This window comes from Quercus lobata, chromosome 12 (genome assembly GCF_001633185.2).
Source record: "Quercus lobata isolate SW786 chromosome 12, ValleyOak3.0 Primary Assembly, whole genome shotgun sequence".
Lineage (NCBI taxonomy): Eukaryota > Viridiplantae > Streptophyta > Magnoliopsida > Fagales > Fagaceae > Quercus > Quercus lobata.
The window spans coordinates 39,547,978-39,567,356 of NC_044915.1; the positions used below are offsets into that span (position 1 = coordinate 39,547,978).

Here is a 19,379-nt window from a genome sequence, read left to right on the forward strand (position 1 = left end):
AAAATCAAAAGTTTTTTTTTAATTTGAGAAACACACACACACACATATAAGGGAAGGGGATGAGATAAGAGAATACACTCACACACCAACACCAAAACTGCATGCAACAGTTAATGTTGCGAATCAAGTGATAAACCCCTTCTCACTAATACACTTTACCGATGTGAGATGACTTAACAACACTGAGTATCTTTTTTTATTTGAGAAGCGCACACACACATATATAGGGGAAGTGGGATGAGATAAGGGAATACTTGTTTCTTTTTTGGTAGAATCAATATTTTTTTCATCCACATGAATTGATTGAAATTTGCAATAAAGATTCTAATATTTAGTATTTGTTTCAAATGTTAAATTGCACTAGCACTCCTTGAACTTTCAAGTTGTTCCATTAAGGCCCCATAATTATTATTTTTTTTTTGGGGGGGGGGGGGGGGGGTCATTTTGGTACAATAACTTTGATACTATATCAATATTTAGGCCCCCGTCTATTAGTGCCCAGTCCATTTTCTACCAAACGGAACACCCAGTCTCAGAACACACATGGGTCTTAGGTGAGCCAAAATGTTTTCGCATCCAATAATGAAAAAAATGAAGGAAATATTGAGAAAACCAAGGATGAAAGTAGGAATTTGTCTTTGAGGAACCAAAACATGAACAATAAAATTTTTTGATCATTCAACATTCAAGAATAAAAAAAAAAATTCAAATTCAAATCTAAATTAGTATACTGATTTTGATCCTTAAGTTATGAAACTATTGTCATTTTAGTACTCGTAATCTCACTTGACACACAAACACAAAGCTAATAGAATAAGTAGGAATAATTAATTACTGATTCTCAAAAAAAAAAAAAAAGGAATAATTAATTACTAGTATTAAAAAACCACATCTGCATCTAAAATAAAAAAAAAAAAAAAAATCAACATCAACATCAACATCAAAAAAGAAAAATGAAATTATGGTTTTCTAAAGAAAATAAATAAAAAATGGAAAAAAAAAAACACTCTAGTTTCCTTTTATTTTCTTTCATTTCTTGCGAAAGTTAGCGTTGCCTGTGATCAAAACATTCCAATTCTTGGAACAAACCTCGCTGAGTATTTATCTAGAAGAAGCTTTGAGGTTTGGATTTTATTTTCTCTCTCTCTTTCTCTAGCTTCCTCCATTTGTTTGTACATCTATAGGATGCTAAAGGATACTCAATATTTCAAGAAAAGTTCAAACGTGTTGAGTATTTCTTCATTCGGGCAAGTAAGGGATTGGGACATTCTGATTTCAAAACGGTATGCAGAGTCGAAGTTAGGCGTGATTCATAAAGTCGAAGTTGTATATTCATAGACAATTTTAATTCCCACACACAAATAAATAAAGCTATGCCCTGTTATCTCGTACACTTAAATTTTTGCTACATCTTGTGCACTTAAATTAGTACAAGATGATTCCCATAAAAAAAACAAAAAAAATTAGTACAAGATGAATACGTAAAAATAAAAGAAGTCACATTTTCAAGAGCTAAAACAGGAATATTTTCATTCAATGGGACAACTCTAATTGAACAGCCTGGTTGATTAAGGAATATTAATTATCTGCACAACAATAATTTATCCTCTATAGGAGGCAGGGCAGCCACTAATTATTTATGAATTGATCGCTTTATTTATTTATTTATTTATTTTTTATGATAATAACATGAATTAATTGCTAACCATGCATATGAGTACTGAATATATAAATAGGTGTAAAGCAATTTCTACAACTGGGCTATTGCCACTCCAAAATATATTGCCCGGTTTTTCACATTGTTTATTAACTTAATCAATTACACATTCACAATTATAAAGTTATAAATATTTTTTTCCTCTTAAAAAGACTTTAACAAATAAATATACCACGCACTAAGCAAAAAAGAAAATTTGTTATAGATAAGGATAGCTATCATAAATCAAGGGACCAATTATTTGTCACACAAAAATATGAAGTGTCTTTATGCTATCATATATGTGAAGAATAATTGCCTCAGTTCCGCTATGGTGTTAACTTTCCTTGCATTTAAAGTATAGCCGATTGACTTGATTCACCTGATTGAAATGATGAACTAGTTGAATTTAAATTGTTTCCTACATCCCCTATCAGTCTCGCTGGTGATGATGATAGGAAAGGCTTGGAAGGCATTTGTAAGCATTCAACTTCTCCTTCAAGCATTTCTACAACTTTGTTCATTGAAGGACGGTCACTAGGCTTCATTTGTATGCACCATAATGCGACTATGATCATCTTCTTAACAATTTTCTTCTCCTCCTCTGTGGCATCTTCTATTTCTATGTCATTTCCTTTGCTAAATTGGCCATAGACCCAAGTTGGGAAGTAAATTTGGCTTGAATGGTCTGCAAATGCATTCACGTTCTTTCTTCTGTTGGCCATTTCCAACAATAACATGCCAAAACTATAAACATCAGCTTTATAGGAGACCCCTCCAATGTTTTTATAAAACAACTCTGGAGCTATATATCCTAGTGTTCCCCTTGCAGCAGTCAAAGACACTATACTATCATCTATTGGATAAAGTTTTGCAAGTCCAAAATCAGAAATTTTTGGGGTGAAGTTCTCATCAAGAAGAATGTTATGAGGCTTGATATCAAAATGCAAAATTTGCATGTCACATCCTCGATGCAAATATTCAATTCCACGAGCTACTCCAAGAGATATATCGTATGTTTTCTCAATACTTAAGGTGATATTCCCTTCTTGAGAAAAAATGTACTTGTCAAGAGAACTATTACACATGAATTCGTATATAAGGGCACGCTTTAGTCCCTCAGCACAGTAGCCAATAAGTTGCACCACATTCTCGTGGTGAATTCTTCCGATTGTGGCAACTTCATTGATAAAGTCTTGACCGTTTGCTTTGGACTTACCTAACATCTTTATAGCTACAAGATGGCCACTTTGAAGCTTTCCTTTATATACAGAACCATAGCCTCCTTCACCCAATTTATCTTTGAAACCTTTGGCCATCTTCCTAATTTGTGAGAAAGAGTACCTAATTGGCACTAGGTTATTTTGGCTTTGCAGAAATTCTTCGACAGCGCCATACATTGATAAATGCCTTCTACGCCACTTATATATAAAAAACGCAATAACACAAGGAATCCCCAACACAATTTTTGCTGCAAGTTGTAGTCCTGTGTCGGAACATCACGAAAATAATTACTATAAGAAAACAAATTTGTTCTCGTAATTAATTCTCTTATCGCTTATAGTTTTTGGTTGAAAACATAACTAAGACTTACAACTAACCGCATTCATGAATCGTAATAATCAAGAACAATAACTACTGTATATTTCGTGTAAATATCACTTTCATTTTTATCTTCTTGCTATGCACTACTTCAAACTCAAAGTCTTAATGATCTGCTAAAAAAATTAAATAAAGTAGATCAAAAAAGAGACACAGGTTCTTCTTACCTATGGTAGCCACTATTAGCGCAATAACTGCAAGATATATAAGAAAGATGAATTAGTTTTTTTTCTTCTAACATAAATTAAATTAATTAATCAATGAAATAAATGACATAAATAACTTCAAATGTCAAGGGCATAATAAATCAACTTTAAGTCATTAACAACTTTCCCCTGGCCCTTACCGATAGAAAAAATAGGAATATACTAAACGTGTACTACATGTTTTACTACATGAATCTTACAAACTGATATAACAATTAATACCATTGGTGGACTTCAACAGTTTCAAAAATAAATATTTGAATTGCCTATTAGTGATCGGGATTCATGAATAATACAGTTAGTTGAGACTGATAAGTAAAAAAAAAAATAAAAAATACGGCTGGGAGTGAAGAATTTGACAATCCTCCATTGAGACTAACAAGTAAAATTTTAATTAAGTTATAGAAAATGTGCAAACATGCATAGATTCCTAACTCTTTGTTATCGCAGAACCAGAGAGATGAAAGGTACAAATTTTTAATGGAAAGAAGAAGCTAATTTCTTAAGGAATTCCATATTTTCCTTTTTCATTTCCTCATACCTAAAAAGTTTGAGATCAATTTGTTGCCCGAGTGTACATGGTTATTGCTCTACATGTGTCATCACTAGGCACAATTACTCATGCAATTTTATTCCATTGTCCATTCTAAATTATCCTTCAAACTACTTTTTCAGATAGAAACCTCACCTTTGAGGAAAACTTCGATAATGCCTGCTTTGACAAATAAAAGAATAACATCAGCGTTTGGAACCTTAAAATTAAAAATCAAATCATTATAATTAAACTACAATAAATATTACCCTACCATGTTAATTAGATTAATCGGTTTTGATTTTTGCTATAGAATTTCAATACATGAATGGTTTGTGGCAGTGGAGAAATGAAAGAGCTCAGAAAAGAAGGAAATGTGCAGAAGGAAAACAGTGGTCAACATCACAGTATGAATTTAATTTATGTCTTTCTTTCTAACATTGTTTACCTATACCGAAGCACTGAACGTTGTTCCCGTCATCGAGGTAGCATCCACCACGCCTCCATCTTCCGCAATAGCTAGCTTTTACAAAAACCTCTGAGCCATGAAAGTTCAAAACCGTATACCAATTCGTTGTGGACGTCTGCACAGGAAATATTACTTGGGTCATCATTTCCTGGCCAAGATGTTATGAACATCTGCTCTACTTTGCACAAGTCCACCACATCGGTTGCGTTCGTTCTGCCAACCTTAACATATCTATATCTCTTGAAATGAGAAATAGAAGAGTTGGAAGGGTACTGATCTCCATTGTCAATATTGCAAGTAGAAGCGTCCAAATAGAATGGAGAATTCACTGGTTTTTCACAGCTCATCCAAACCACACTCCATGATAGTTCGGAAAAGGAAATCCCCTCGTACTCTGTCCTCTTCAGCAGATAAGTGGTATATGCAGAAGGATATTGACTGAAATTATGGCGATTTAAAGAATAACTCGGGGTGGAGGAGTAATTATCCTTCTGTATACCTGAGTCCACGATCCGGATAGTGTAGTTATTGTAATTGATTTCCTGTACGTAGTATTTTCTTTCAAACAAGGATAGTACCGTATGATTGTTCTCATCACACGACAGTTCATAGCTTGACTCCCCGCACTTTTCTGGGTCGTTCTTCAATCGAAACGGAAAGCTTATGTTGTGGATGTTGCCACAGGAAGAAGGGGCACAGTGATGATTAACCTTAGCAGTAGCACTACAAGTTTCATGGACTAGAACAAGAGCAATAAAGGCCGTGAGTACTGCACTCAACGTTAATCCTCCTGCCATTGAGGTAGATGAATTTTTCCGATAGTACATAAACATATAAAATAAAAACTTCTTTGTGGTACCGTGTTAAAAATATCTTCCAACAAGAAAGTGAAAATTAGAGTTTCCACTGGATGAAGGTGATGCGCAATTTCGTGGTAGTCAAACAATATCAACATCAATATCTGACGTTAGCACACACGTCATCATGATAATAATTTGGATACAGCGTTTTCAGTTTGCGTCCGCGTTTTCAGTTTACGCGTTTTGGCTTTTTTTATTTAGCCGTGATTTTTTACTTTAGTGTACAGTGCACATGATAGCGTTGTCAATTTGCGTCCGCGATTTCAGTGTACATCAGTGTACTATTCAACAACTTCTTATTAAGAGGGCGTTTGGATTGCCCGTTTATCTGCGTTCACGTTTGGTGCTGCGTTTTCTTTGTTTGTTTGTTTGTTTTTTTTTTTTTTCTTCTGCCCGTATAAGTTGACTTTGGTGGACAAAAATTACTGTTTTGCACGGTAGTAATACTGTTTACGCATTAAAAAATATTAAAAATAGGTCCACGGTACTTTTCACACATTTAAAAATTATTTTGCTACAGTATTTTCAGTTTTCAGTTTCAGCAACAATAAACTCAATCCAAACGGACCCTAAAAAAATGAATTTTATGACATTATTTATGTATTTAAAAATTATTTTACTATAATATTTTTAATTTTCAACTAAATAAACTATATTTAAACGGATCCATAATTATATTATTCCCACGCTAGCATGCTTGTTATTAATTACTCCAAATTTGTTAGGAACGGGTGAGCATACCATAATAATTCATATACGCTCCATCAAAGTTAGTCTTTTGATATCTGGGAGAGCGAGAAGCCTTTCCAGACCACAGATATGGATATTTCCCTAAGAATAGTTATCCCAACCTTACTGTTGTTTGTGCTTTTCATCGTAGACCTTGGAGAAGGCCACAAATGGTGTCCCGAAGTTCGGTGTGGAGACCATGGCCCAGACGTCCGATTTCCTTTCCAACTCATCAAAGACAGGCAGCCAGACCACCACGGTGGCTTTGATCTCTACTGCAATGATAAAGATGATACGGTGCTTGAGCTGTCAACTTCAGTAAAAGCCTTTGTTAAAAAAATTGATTACAAATCTCAGTCAATTGAAGTAACTGACTCAGATGGCTGCTTTCCACGGAAAATCCGGGGACTCAAACTCAATTTATCTTCTTCGTCTTTCCAATTCAAAAATGATCTTTCTGACTATGCCCTTTTCAAATGTACGCCAGATACAGAATCTTCTTCTTATCTGATTCCTTGTCTTAGTAGCTTTTCAACCTCAGTTTATGCTTTTCCTTCGGAGAGAGACATCGACGACTTGTCCATATTATCATGTACAAAGATGTATAGCGTTTCATCAGTTCCATTTTATATATGGCGTTCTCATTCTCTTCAATTGACTTGGTCCGGATCGGAGTGCGGACGCGGTGAAGTGAAAGGCAATAACTGTAGATTCGAGGAAAATAGCACTGATGTCAGAACTGAGTGCAAAGACAAAGGTACGTATTGTATTATTTCTACCCAATTTCCACTTCTATTATCACACAAGTTCTTCACGTTTCAAGCCAACATGTATTTGATTTTATCAACCTCAGTTTATAAATGCTCTGCGACGGTAATTTCCTGTAACCAGTCATGGGGTGCTAAGTTGTGTCTCAATTGTTATGAATCAGCCCCCAGGTCACCAGTCACGTTCCACCACGTCGCTGGTGGCTTCAAGGAACCCACCCCATCACAGCTGGTCATCCATTCTTCTTCCTTCTTCTTCGTTTTGTATCGTACTCTGTTTCTTCCTTTTATTTTCTGTGTTATCTGCCCGTTTGAACTTCACTGCTTTGTTAGTTAATTTGTTTTGTGTCATTTTTTAATTATATATATATTTTTTATAACATTAATTATATCTTTTTGTTTGTGAACTTCAAGTGATTATCAATTTTTTTTTCAACTTATTCCCTCTATTAATTTGTTATTCTTAATAATATTGAATTGATATTTGTGCTTAAAAGATTGACATACTAATTAAGATGAAAGACTTTTAATTTTAACACCCTTAATCAATATATATAGAGGGCAAGATTTAGTTACAATACTTAGGTGTTGTTCTTCCCCTCTTAATTTAAAATTTTGCCATGTAGATTTTTTCTCATGGGATTGAAGTATATTTTTTAGTTAAATGACCAAATGACTCAATTTTAAGTGGGGAACCTAAGGAATAGCATCTAAAGTATTATACCTAAGTTTTGTCTATATATATATATATCAGAAATTCTAAAACAATACTGAAATAGGCCAGTATTTCTGATAAACATAATGGAACGCAATCCAAAATGGTACTCATAACATTAGACCACTCATTCTTAAGGTGTAATTTTTCCTTCCAACCAAAATAACATTATTTTAGAAGTCAGCTTGTCTCACAAGGAAAATTATTTATAAGGCAATGTAGTGCTCCTTTGTCTCACATGATTGATGGATCTCACCATAAATTTAATTAGTATTTAGTAAGACTCACTATTATGTGTTAGGAGAGGTATAAATTATACTTTGCCTAATATTGAATAATTACTACATGTGTCTCAAAAGAATTTGAATAGGCATGTAGCTCATAAGTTGGTACCAAACCTCGGGGTATCAACATAAAATTTAGCTAAAGTTTAATGCAAGTGTGGTTAATTGATTAATTAAGGAAAATCCATTGCTTAGCACATTAGACCTCTAACATCCTAAACATGAAAACAAAGTTAGAATGCAATATTACCTTGCTAATAAGAATAATTATTTAGTGTTTTAGGAGTACAATAGCATGGTACTTTAGTACTTTACTAAATACTTACTCGTGTCTCAAAAGAACTTAATAAGCTTGTAGCCCATTAGTTGGAACCAAACTTTGCGATATCAACATAAATTTTAGCTAAAAATATTAGCATAAGTGAGGTAATTGTTTAATTGAGGAAAACTCGTTGCTTAGAACATTAGACCTCTTAAAAGCCTAAACATGAACTCAAAGTCTAAATGTAATATTACCTTACTAATAAGAGTAATTATTTAGTGTTTAAGGAGCACCACGACTTGGTACTTCCTCATCTCACATAATAATTAATCCTACTAATTAAAATTCATGATGAAATCCATCATTCATGTAAGAGAAGAGATAACACGTCGATGTATTCTAACAGTACCATATTATTTTTCTACTTATAGTAATAGAAATTTTACACACAACTACTTTTTATTTTCTCTTTTGATATGTGTAATAAGAAGCTGATCTTATTAAAATATTTTACAGGTGCATTAACAAAAATAGTGATATCTGGTGAGTTTTTTGTTGGCCATTTTTGAAAATTAACTAAAAATTATTTTTTTGTTTTCTAGACTCACGAATATGTTTAACACACAGGTTCTAGCTTGGGGTCATTTCTTTTGGTACTAGTAGTCTATGCACTCTACCGTGTCTATTGCTATGACAAAACAGAGAAAGAAAATCAAGCTAGGATTGAAATGTTTTTGGAGGATTACAAAGCTCTCAAGCCCACAAGGTACTCATATAACGATGTTAAAAGAATTACAAATCAATTTACTGAGAAGTTAGGACAAGGAGCCTATGGAATAGTGTTCAAAGGAAAATTTTCAAATGAAATCCATGTAGCTGTGAAGATCCTGAACAGTTCCAAGGGCAATGGGGAAGAATTCATAAATGAAGTGGGAACAATGGGTAGAATCCACCATGTTAATGTGGTTCGCTTGGTTGGCTTCTGTGCTGATGGATTTAGAAGAGCTCTAGTCTATGAGTTCTTACCAAATGATTCACTAGAAAAGTTCATTTCCTCAGTAGATTCTAACCGTTTCCTTGGTTGGGAAAAGCTACAAGACATTGCTCTCGGCATAGCAAAAGGAATTGAATATCTTCACCAAGGATGTGATCAACGAATCCTCCATTTTGACATTAAACCTCATAATATTTTGCTAGACCAAAATTTCAATCCAAAAATTTCTGATTTTGGTTTGGCCAAGTTGTGTGCAAAAGATCAAAGTGCAGTGTCCATGACCACAGCTAGGGGGACCATGGGTTACATTGCACCTGAAGTGTTCTCTAGGAACTTTGGGAGCGTGTCTTACAAATCAGATGTTTATAGTTTTGGAATATTGTTGCTTGAAATGGTTGGAGGTAGGAAAAATGTTGACGTAACCATGGAGAACACTAGCCAAATTTATTTCCCAGAATGGATCTACAATTTGTTAGAGCAAAAAGAAGACCTACAAGTCTACGTTGAGGATAATGAAGATGCTAAAATTGCAAAGAAACTCGCAATTGTAGGACTTTGGTGCATCCAATGGCACCCAATGGATCGTCCTTCAATGAAAGTTGTGGTCCAAATGTTGGAAGGAGAAGGAGATAAGTTAACCATGCCTCCTAATCCTTTTGCATCTACAGGCCCTACAAGAATCAATGTAAGTATGCCTGCAAGGCATTTGAACCAAGAGTTAGAAGTCATCCTAGAATCAGAGTAGGCGTCCTTGACAATCATAAAAGTTGCAATCATTTTGTACTCAAGGATTGAAATTATTAACTTTATGGTCAATGTAGGGACTTCTAGTTTTCTTATATCAAGTTTAAGCAAAATTATACTTATAAAAATGTATTGCTTAATTCCTATTGAGATAGCGTTCGGGGGCCTTTTTCGGTTGCCCAGCCACGTGTGGTCCATTGGAGGGATGACCTTACTAGGCTCGAGTTCTGTTCGAGGAGTTGCATCCGAAACTCAACATTGGGCCACATAGTCCAATGGCTACCGATGTATTTTTAAGCCTACAAAACCATTAAAGCCAAAATCTAAAAATCACAATAATGGTCGAATAAATATGTAATATGCATTTGATATGATAGTTTTGATTAGTAGTTGTAATAACAGTTGAAAAAAAAGTAGTATTTATTTAGAGGTAAAGTAATCATGTACTCAATGATGTAAATTTAAAGATATGAAAGCAAAGTCACTTATCTTTGTATGGTTTATAGCTCCAGCTGTGTAGCATTAGTGAGCTGATAGGATTCCAGCACAATGCCAGCGGTAGAGGCTAGTTAAGCTTGCCCCTCTTATCATGCATTTAAATGAGTTTAAGCCTTAGTTAATAGTTGTAATAGTAGTTGGAATAAAGTAATATGTATTTAAATATGAAGTAATCATGTATTCAATGATGTAAATTTAAAGATATGGAAGCAGAGTCACTTATCTCTGATGGTTTGCAGCCCCAGTGGTGTGGCATCAATGAGTAAACAACATTCTAGTAGAACGATTCCAGCGGTAGAGAGGCAGTTTGCCATGATAACTTCAAGATTTGAAGAAGAAAAATGGGTGCAACTGGAGGGAGAGAGAGTATGCCCAGCTATGTGTAGGGGCTGGTTAAGCTTGCCCCTCTTACCATACACTTGAATGAGTTTTCCCCTCGACAATGCTCTTTTAGTTGTTATGAACTTATGAATAGTGTTGACTTCCATGAGAAGGGCTTTTGTATGGAGTACTTGTGCCTTCTAAGAGAAGAGCTTTATGTAAGATGGATTTGTGCCTTCCATGAGAAGGGCTTTGATATGAGATCTTGGTGCCTTCTAGGAGAATGGCTTTAGCATTAGAAGTTTATGCCTTCCATGAGAAGGGCTTTTGGTATGAGTGTTTGATATTTCTTGAGAAGCGTGGAAATGGTAAAAGATATAGATATCTTTTGGGATGCAATATTTGTAATATGTATGATATATGGAAGTATGAGAGATATTGAGGTTAAAGATAGTAAAAATATGAGATTATAATCGCTGGAGAAGTTGTAGAGATTGCTTTCCAAGAGGAAAGATTTTGTAAGAGAAGGGTATGGAGATGTATTTAGGTATTTGGAGATAGGAGTAGTAAGATAGGTCTATTTGCTGAATATGGAGAGTGAGAGAATGAGTATAAGAGAGTAATGGTGTTGTAGCGTGTTTAGCAAAGCTACTAGGATTTTCTGCTAGAGGATGTATAAGGGCTTATAAAGGGCATTTATGGGTTAAAGGCTGGAGAGTTTAGTTTCTAATTTGGAAACTAAAAAATCAGAACTTCTTTAAGAGCTTAAGAAGATAATTAGAGGGAGAGAGAATAGAGAAGTTTGTGAGAGAGTTGTTCTTCCCCCATTGGTTCCCCCCCCCCCCCTCTTTTGAGGTGTTGATGAGGGGTTCTAGGGGTGTACAAAAAATTGAGGAACCGAAAAAACCGCTTCAAACCGACCAAACCATTGCAAAAATTTTGGTTCGGTTCGGTTTCGATTTTCATTTTATAAAAATCGAAAATTTCGGTTTTGGTTTCGGTGTCCCACACAAATACACTGAAACTGAACTGAAATATATTAAATATTAATTTGTACAGATAATATCAACAAAGTTCCTGGTATCCTAGTGGCAAGGACATGCATTTTCACATTTTTAACTCAGGTTCGACCCATAGTAAATGCAGTTTTATTTATTCTCTCCTTATTTTAACGAAACTACGTCATTTTGGGTTTGTATATAACCCTACTAACCCTAAGTTTTATCTCTTCTCTCTCATTTCAAGCTGTAGCCGTTCTCCCCTACAACCTTCTTTCTCTTCTCTCTCACTTCAAGCTGTAGTTCTCCCCCATAACCTTCTTTCTTCTCCATTTCTTTTAGTCTCTCAGAAACAAAGTTCAAGAATCCCAAAAACGTTTAACCAAAAAAGAAAAAGAAAAAAGAAAATACAATCTTTTTGATTCTGAGTATATGTTTCTTGTGTTTGCTTGTTGCTTGGTTTTTAGGTGCTGAGAAAATGTAGGAAAGCAAAGGGAAATAGGTTTTTCCTTACTTTGGTATGTTCTCTAAATATATACATGATTTTGAGTATATTTTTTGCGTTTGCTTAGTGTTTGGGTGCTGAGAAAATGTGGGAAAGCAAAGGGAAATAGGTTTATTTTCTTTGATATGTTTGGTTTCTAAGAAAACACGGCATGATGTTTGCTTAATCTTAGTTTTTGTTTCATTTTTTTTTTCTTGTGTTGCTCTGTATTCTGTGTTGAAAACAGAGTCTGTGTTGGTTGCTTTTCTTGTTAGTTTTTGTATTGATTTTGTCTTCCAATAATGTCTCTGTTTGATGAAAAAAATTCTTCTTTTCTATTTTTTTTCTTGCTTTTGTTTCTCACATACCAAACATCGAAACCCGACCGAATGGAACTGAAACCGAATGTAATCGGTTGGTTCGGCATTCCTTCCTTACAAATTGGTTTCAGTGCTCAATATGTTAAAACCAAAATTCTCGGTTTGGTGCAAAAACTATCTTCAACATTGACCGAACCGAACCGATTACACCCCTAAGGGGTTCTATTTAGAGCTGAGTTTAACGGGGTATTTTAGCAAATAATCTCAGCCAAAATCTGTCCCAATTAGCAATGAATCTTCAGATAATCCATCCTAAGATTTGGCCAAAAATGGTATGTTTAGGTTTAAGGTGTTCTTGTTGTTTTGGGTAGTAGCTGCTGGGGAAAGAGAAGCAGAAAAGAAAAGTATTTTAGCAAGAAAGAGATGGTTGCTTTAGTTGGTTTTGGTTTTAGCCAAATGTGGAAAATCAGTAATACTAAGGCTGCTGGGTCAGCTGTTACATCTGTTCTAAAAAAGTTGTCCCAACTGTTAGGAAAAGTTGTGATAGCTACCATGAGACAGTTGTCACAGCTGTCATAAGACAACTGTTACTTTGAGCAAAAGCAGATGAGGTCAGCTGGGTGATTTCAGACTGCTGGAGAGGACATTCAGCATTTATTTCATGAATTTGGCTAAAAATGGTAAGATCTCCTTCAAGGGTATCTTGCTATTTTGGGTATAGCAGCTGGTTGCTGGAATTTATTTAACATAATATCAGAGCATTTTTAACATGTGACAATGGGGATGGCTAAGATAGCTAAAGTTTTGATACCTATTTGCTATGTGAGTAACCAAATAATAGTGGGTTTATGACAAATAGAAAAGACAATTACATAAGAAATACAAAGATTTATAGAAGTGATACAAATGAAACTCCCATAAAACCCAAATCCTAAATACAACTAATTAAGGTCAAATGTATTGTGTTTTAGCAAAATTCGTAACCAAAACCTTGTTTCAAATGTAATTGAGTTATAAATTTTAGTGTCAATATTAAAGCGTTTGAAGATATATTGAAAACACAATAAACTACTCATAATTTAAATTTCTATTGCCTCAAGTCCAACTTCAATTCCGATTGACTGATTGAGGCTTGTGCAAATTGTCTTTCTAGTCTGTGGCCTATGATCATGACTAGAGGAGGTTGTATATCATGTTTCCGAAACCTAATAGATTTTCTCTGACTAGGGACTGAAGGATCCATGCACTAGGGTCCCAAAATATATTTAAATTTTAAAGACATACTAGGTCATCGATCATAAACATAAGGGAACAATCTATGAAGAGGACAACTATGTGCCAAGGGTCTATATCAAACATCATCTCCGAAACTAAATTGAAGATCAAGAAGTGTTCTCGATGAAGTTCTCGAACAATACTAAGATGTTATTGTGGTAAATTAGACATAGATTGAATATCCATGCATCGTTGAAGAGATTCACAAGATAGAAGAGTCGAACCGAGTTGGAGTTACGTATAATCAAGAGAGAAAGTTGTATTGCATGTAGCAATACTAGGATTATGATATTTTGTATTGTAAACTTCCATTATAGTTTTAGTGAATTCTTCAATTTTATGGTAAGCTACATACCACCCGTAAGGTTTTTCCAGTTAAGGGTTTTATCTCCATAATTATATTGCATGTGTCCAATTTATTTTCCGTTGCATTTTATTTTTGTGACATAGTTGCAAGCATCAAATGTTAAATTAGACCTTTGCATTACTGGAATAATTAATTAACTTGAGCAATTCAAAATCAACCCGATCTAAATTTGCCAACTTACACACCCAAGGAGTTCTTTCAAACAAAAATAGAGAAAGCCACATTGAGTAAGCCGAAACACAATTATATGTATAACCGATGAAAGTCCGCTACGTAATAGGCATGAGTAATCCAAAGTCAGCAAACTAAGTCCTATAATCGCTAGGACTCAATCAATAATATGTTGAACAATACAACCATGGACTGATGGACATCAAAAATCGCCACCTTGGCTTGAATTTGTCAAGTTGTAATAATAATAATATATTTATTATTAAATTGTTGTAATGTTCCTCTCAAAAAAAGTTGTTTTGATGTTGGGAAGGCCAAAATTTTAATCAAACTTCATTTTATTTTTTATTGGAAGTTCTGTTTTAAACTTTATTTTATCTTAGATATATTTTATGATTTATTTTTTATGTTCCATTTGTTTTGATGGAAAACATTGTTTAAAGATAGTTTTTTGTGTTTTCCAGTGTTTGGTAGCATTAGAAAAAATGAGTCAAAGTAAAACTATTTTTGGTCAAGATAAAAAGTATGACTTATTTTTAAAGATTTTTTTCACTAATTTTTTTTTTTGGAAAACAACTCTATCTCACAGTAAACTAAATAAGGGAAGTTAAAAGATTGTTTTTCAACTCATTTAAGGTTACTACTAAATATAGAAAAATAAGATAATTTTATAGAAAACATTTTTTGAAAAATGACTCATTTTCTAAAAAACATTATTGCCGAAACAAACAGAGCGTAAAAGATAATGCACTTAACTCTAATACATTTTAGATTTATATTTTTACATGAACAATCAACAGTGTTCTTCATTTTTTTTTTCTCAAAATTTTACCTTTATTTTTGCAATTTAAACATGTTATATTGAATGATGTTCTCTTAAAATTTATATATTTTTATAATGAATAAATAATTTTAAGAGGATAGAAAGGAGTGATATTCATAAATAAGTTTAGTGAATAAAAAATCAATAATACTATTACAACACTTTTTCACACATGCACTTGACCACAATTAGGAGAAGGTATTACATGTTTCCGGTGCATGTTACCTCTCTCTCACAAGGGAGTGGACCACAAGTGTGGGGTCCACTCCTTTGTGAGAGAGAGGTAACATGCATCGGAAACATTTAAGAGTTTCTCCACAATTAGAGGCAGAGCTAAAAAGCTTTTCTAGGAGGGGCCAATCTAAATATAAAAATTTACAAAACTATTATGTAAAAAAAAAAAAAAAATTATTATATAAGTTAACTTTAATTCAATAAAGTTGTGTTCTAGACTTCCGGGCTCTTTCATGGTACTGAAACTACTTATAATTGATGATCTTGGACTAAATTTTATAGCAGCCTATTTGTTTTACACACAATCAAACAATCACTTGAAAACTCATTCCCATATTGATTGTCCTAATTTAGGATAATGGTGACCAAAAATATTTCCTCACTAAATTTTGTCACACCAAATATACATTTTATTGTAGTGACATATAAGAATTTCATAATTTAATTACTTAAACTACTGTCGAATAAACAAACAGAAAGTAACCATTGTTGTCAAATTAAATATAAAATAAAATATTCAGTAAAAAAAAATACAACATAAAATATTAGAAAAGCTGCTAAGTCAGTAATCAAATCAAACATTGTAGACAAAGTAGCGTCATCTACAAGAAGTAACAAACTATTAAATAGGGTGAGATTGATACCAAAAAAAAAGGGTGAGATTGCACCAGTCATTACCTATGATACGGGTTGTAACTCTGATCGATATTCATCGTAGACAGCTCCCCTTATTGCACCAGTCAAACAGAGTAAAATATAAATGGCATTACGAAGTTCCCCAGAAGCAAACCTCAGTTGACCCCTGAATAAGAGTGCCTTCGGCAAATTTCATGGCCAAATCCATGAATTTTCACCCTGGTTTCTTTGGAAAAGTCAAAAGAGGTTAGTAGAAAAAATAGGTTGGTTTAGAAATCTAGGAGATTAAGGAGCTTGCCAGACCACAGATATGGAGATTTCCCATAGAATGGTTATCCCAACCTTACTGTTGTTTGTGCTTTTCATCGTAGACCTTGGAAAATGCCACAATAGGAGTTCTGAATTACGGTGTGGATACCATGGCCCGGCCATCCGATTTCCTTTCCAACTCAAAGACAGGCAGCCAGACCAGCAGCGTGGCTATCCTGGCTTTGATCTCTACTGCTCTGATAATAACCATACGGTGCTCGAGCTGCCTACTTCAGTTAAAACTCCATATGTCTATTGCAAGGTCACGTAATTCTATTGGACTCATTAGTTTGGGTCTATCAACTCAATTTTAACTTGCCTAGGGTATAAAACTAAAAGTTTACTGCCATGTTGGAAGCAATTATAGATTATAAAAAAAAAAAAAATTGCATTTTAGACCCTATGTCTAATGTGGATGTTGTGGAGGGAACATAACCGGCTTAGTTTTGAAGATGTGGAATGTTCGGTGACTCAATTGCACTCTTTGTTGTTTAGGACCTTGTTTGACTTGTACCAAGCGTCGGATTTTACTCATAGTAATTCCATTGTTGAGTTCAAGGAGTCTTTATACTTCTATACACGATTAGTTATTATTTGTAATTCTTTAGGCTCCTTTGTGTTTTTGGCTGGCACGTGAAGTAGTAGTTTCTTATACTTAAAAAAAAAAAAAAAAAAAAAAAAAACCCTATAGTTAGGGGTGTAACAAATTATTCTTATTTCTTTGAGCTATTATATTCTAGTAGAAGGCATGATGACACAGTAGAAAGATTGAGGTGGAAGTTGAATAGATATGAGCCATTTATTGGTTGGTCATACTGTGTCCTTGAGAGGGGAATTTTGTAGTAAAGTTTACTTGGAAGGCCATTTGGAAAGGTAACACACCCAGAGAGTCCCATTTTTGTTTGGATTGCAGCTTGGGGAAAAATTATAATAGTGAATAATCTTTTAAAACACAATATTGTGATTGTGTGTTGGTGTTGCATGTGTAAGAAAAATGGGAAAATGTAGATAATTTGCTCCTTCATTGTGAGATGGCTGCAGAGATGTGGAATTTTGCTTTTGTGATATTTGGTGTGGGGTGGGTGATGCTGAGACTGGTGTGTGACTTGCTTATTTGTTGGAGGAGAAAACCACGTTCTTTTTGGAAAGGGTGTGGAATGTTGTGCCTTCTTGCATCTTTTGGAACATTTGGAGTGAGAGAGACAGATGAATGTTCGAGGGGCAAGAACACCTTTGAGGAGAGAATAAAAGTCTTGAGTTGTTAGTACTCTGTTTTCTGGGATATTCCTAGACGACAGTTGAGTTTGTCTCCTTGAACTTAATGTACATTTATTTTTCATTGTAATATATTTCCTCTTACCGATCAATAGTGAAGAAGTTGTGTTTAACTCATTTCTCTGTGATATGCCTTAATTTTCCTATTTTTTGGAGCTCAAATAATCTGAATTGAGCCATGATATTAATTTCATTGCAGAGATCCTGGAATGTATGTGTACTATTTGAGTTTGTCTACCCTCTCTGCCTCTTGTTGCTCACCAATGCCTTCTAATGCTATCAATGCTTACTTGTGTAACAAATATTTGTGATTGATAGTGTATCTATGTGTGATTATGACTTGTCCCTTAGCATTGCTCTTTCAAGTATGGGAGAATGTAATTACCATGTTTTGTAGACTCAATTCATTGTGCCTATGAATCTCGTAGCCCTATATGTGGTGGAAATGTAGAAATTGAGGGTGGTTCAATGAACCTCCTTGCAATAAGGTTTAGTATATAAAAATTGAGGCTGTAGGAATATTTTCTGCATATCTAAGGTTTGAAATGCAGGTGAAAGTGGGGAGATAACGGCTACTCATATGCTTCTTGGAATTTGGTCGGAAAAAGATTCAGCAGGTCACAAGATCATAGCTTCCCTTGGTTTTGATGATGAGAAAGCCAAAGAGCTTGCCAAATCTGTAAGTCTCCATGCTTTGATAACAAGTGACTAACCTCCTTAATAAGACTATTAATGTTACTTTTGTTGATGCAGATGAATGTAGATGTTGTTTTGAGCCATAAGTAGGAAAGTCAAATGGACTTATTTTCGAGATACTACTTGCTTGTTGCTTGGACCCATCTACACTACCTTTCTTGAAGATATGGCTTCCTGGCAGAGTTTGTTATTGAGGAAGTTGTTCCACACATGGATAGCTTTCAGCTTTTATACGAATTGCTTTTTAACTCACCTGAAGGTGCTGATATTTTCAAATTTTCGAACAAGGAATTTTTTGCAATTTAAAATCTCAGGTGGGTGCGGTTCCCTCTTTAGTGATAGATTTTCTTCTGAACTTGGAATTTCACTTTATCTCTACCTTAATGGCTTAATCCTCATCACTGTTCCAAATGCCTGTTGTATATCTTCTGAAAGCTAAAGCATTCTTAGAACTTTTGAAATGACCATGCATATGGGTATGAACCTTTTCTTCATCAATGTGCTTTGTAGAGATGTGGAGTAAGTTGCAGCATAGTACTAAAAAAAGGGGAATTGATTTTTTGAGAGCTTGAAGATCATACTATCCATTTCTATGTGCCTAGCATTTTAAAGGAAATATCAGTTCTTTTAACATACCATTTTTGCTTCTCTCTATTTCTCACATTTGTTGTTTCCGTTGCAATGGTTCAACTTTTGAAATTTGATTTTATTGAAAAAGAGAAGCATGAACAGAGTGATAAAATTTATTATGTTTGAAAAACTAGCCCAATTAACAAAATTTATCAATAAGATTTTAACAAGACAATCCTAGATCTACCTTATCAAACGTTTATATTCATTACTAAATTCAAAATAAAATTCTAAGAGTAACATTAAAAAAAAAAAAAAGAGTGATGGTAGTTACATATATGGACAGACAATACCAAGTTAGCTAAAATTTCAAAGGGTTGGATTAGTTCTTCTTAAGGTTTTATAATATCTTTCAAATCTTAGGGCTACTTCTATGAAATTTTTCTCTATAATAATTTGGTACATGTGGGACATGAGATTGTATAAACTCAGGAGAGTAGTCAAACAATCGGCACTTTTATTTGTAAAATCTTTTTTTTTTT

General features: G+C 34.1%; 3 protein-coding genes across 3 annotated transcripts; 1 reads left to right on the forward strand and 2 right to left on the reverse strand.

The window, feature by feature from the left end:
• Positions 1–1,896: 1,896 nt before the first annotated feature.
• Positions 1,897–4,668, reverse strand: LOC115971564 (rust resistance kinase Lr10-like). Its single transcript, XM_031091559.1, has 4 exons — positions 4,485–4,668; positions 4,193–4,216; positions 3,466–3,492; positions 1,897–3,182 (listed from the first exon to the last, which is right to left on the reverse strand). The coding sequence occupies exons 1-4, from the start codon at positions 4,648–4,650 to the stop codon at positions 2,050–2,052; spliced, it is 1,350 nt and encodes a 449-aa protein (XP_030947419.1). The 5' UTR covers positions 4,651–4,668; the 3' UTR covers positions 1,897–2,049.
• On the reverse strand, positions 4,652–5,370 carry LOC115971569 (the record flags this gene model as incomplete). Its single annotated transcript, XM_031091564.1, has 1 exon — positions 4,652–5,370. A coding segment is annotated over exon 1 (687 nt), but the record flags the coding sequence as incomplete, so codon positions are not given.
• A 677-nt stretch (positions 5,371–6,047) lies between these two features.
• On the forward strand, positions 6,048–10,226 carry LOC115971563 (rust resistance kinase Lr10-like). Its single transcript, XM_031091558.1, has 3 exons — positions 6,048–6,851; positions 8,639–8,665; positions 8,750–10,226. Exons 1-3 carry the CDS (start codon positions 6,185–6,187, stop codon positions 9,859–9,861), a joined length of 1,806 nt encoding a protein of 601 aa, XP_030947418.1. The 5' UTR covers positions 6,048–6,184; the 3' UTR covers positions 9,862–10,226.
• Positions 10,227–19,379: the final 9,153 nt, after the last annotated feature.

What these genes read in the sequence shown, in the direction of transcription:
- LOC115971563 (XM_031091558.1), top strand. Translation starts at nt 6,185, where the DNA reads ATGGATATTTCCCTAAGAATAGTTATCCCAACCTTACTGTTGTTTGTG. An exon ending in AACTGAGTGCAAAGACAAAG is followed by an intron (nt 6,852 to 8,638) that starts GTACGTATTGTA and finishes AATATTTTACAG; the next exon opens with GTGCATTAACAAAAATAGTG. An exon ending in AACAAAAATAGTGATATCTG is followed by an intron (nt 8,666 to 8,749) that starts GTGAGTTTTTTG and finishes TTTAACACACAG; the next exon opens with GTTCTAGCTTGGGGTCATTT.
- LOC115971564 (XM_031091559.1), bottom strand. Translation starts at nt 4,650, where the DNA reads ATGATGACCCAAGTAATATTTCCTGTGCAGACGTCCACAACGAATTGG. An exon ending in CGTTCAGTGCTTCGGTATAG is followed by an intron (nt 4,217 to 4,484) that starts GTAAACAATGTT and finishes TTGTCAAAGCAG; the next exon opens with GCATTATCGAAGTTTTCCTC. An exon ending in TATCGAAGTTTTCCTCAAAG is followed by an intron (nt 3,493 to 4,192) that starts GTGAGGTTTCTA and finishes TATATCTTGCAG; the next exon opens with TTATTGCGCTAATAGTGGCT.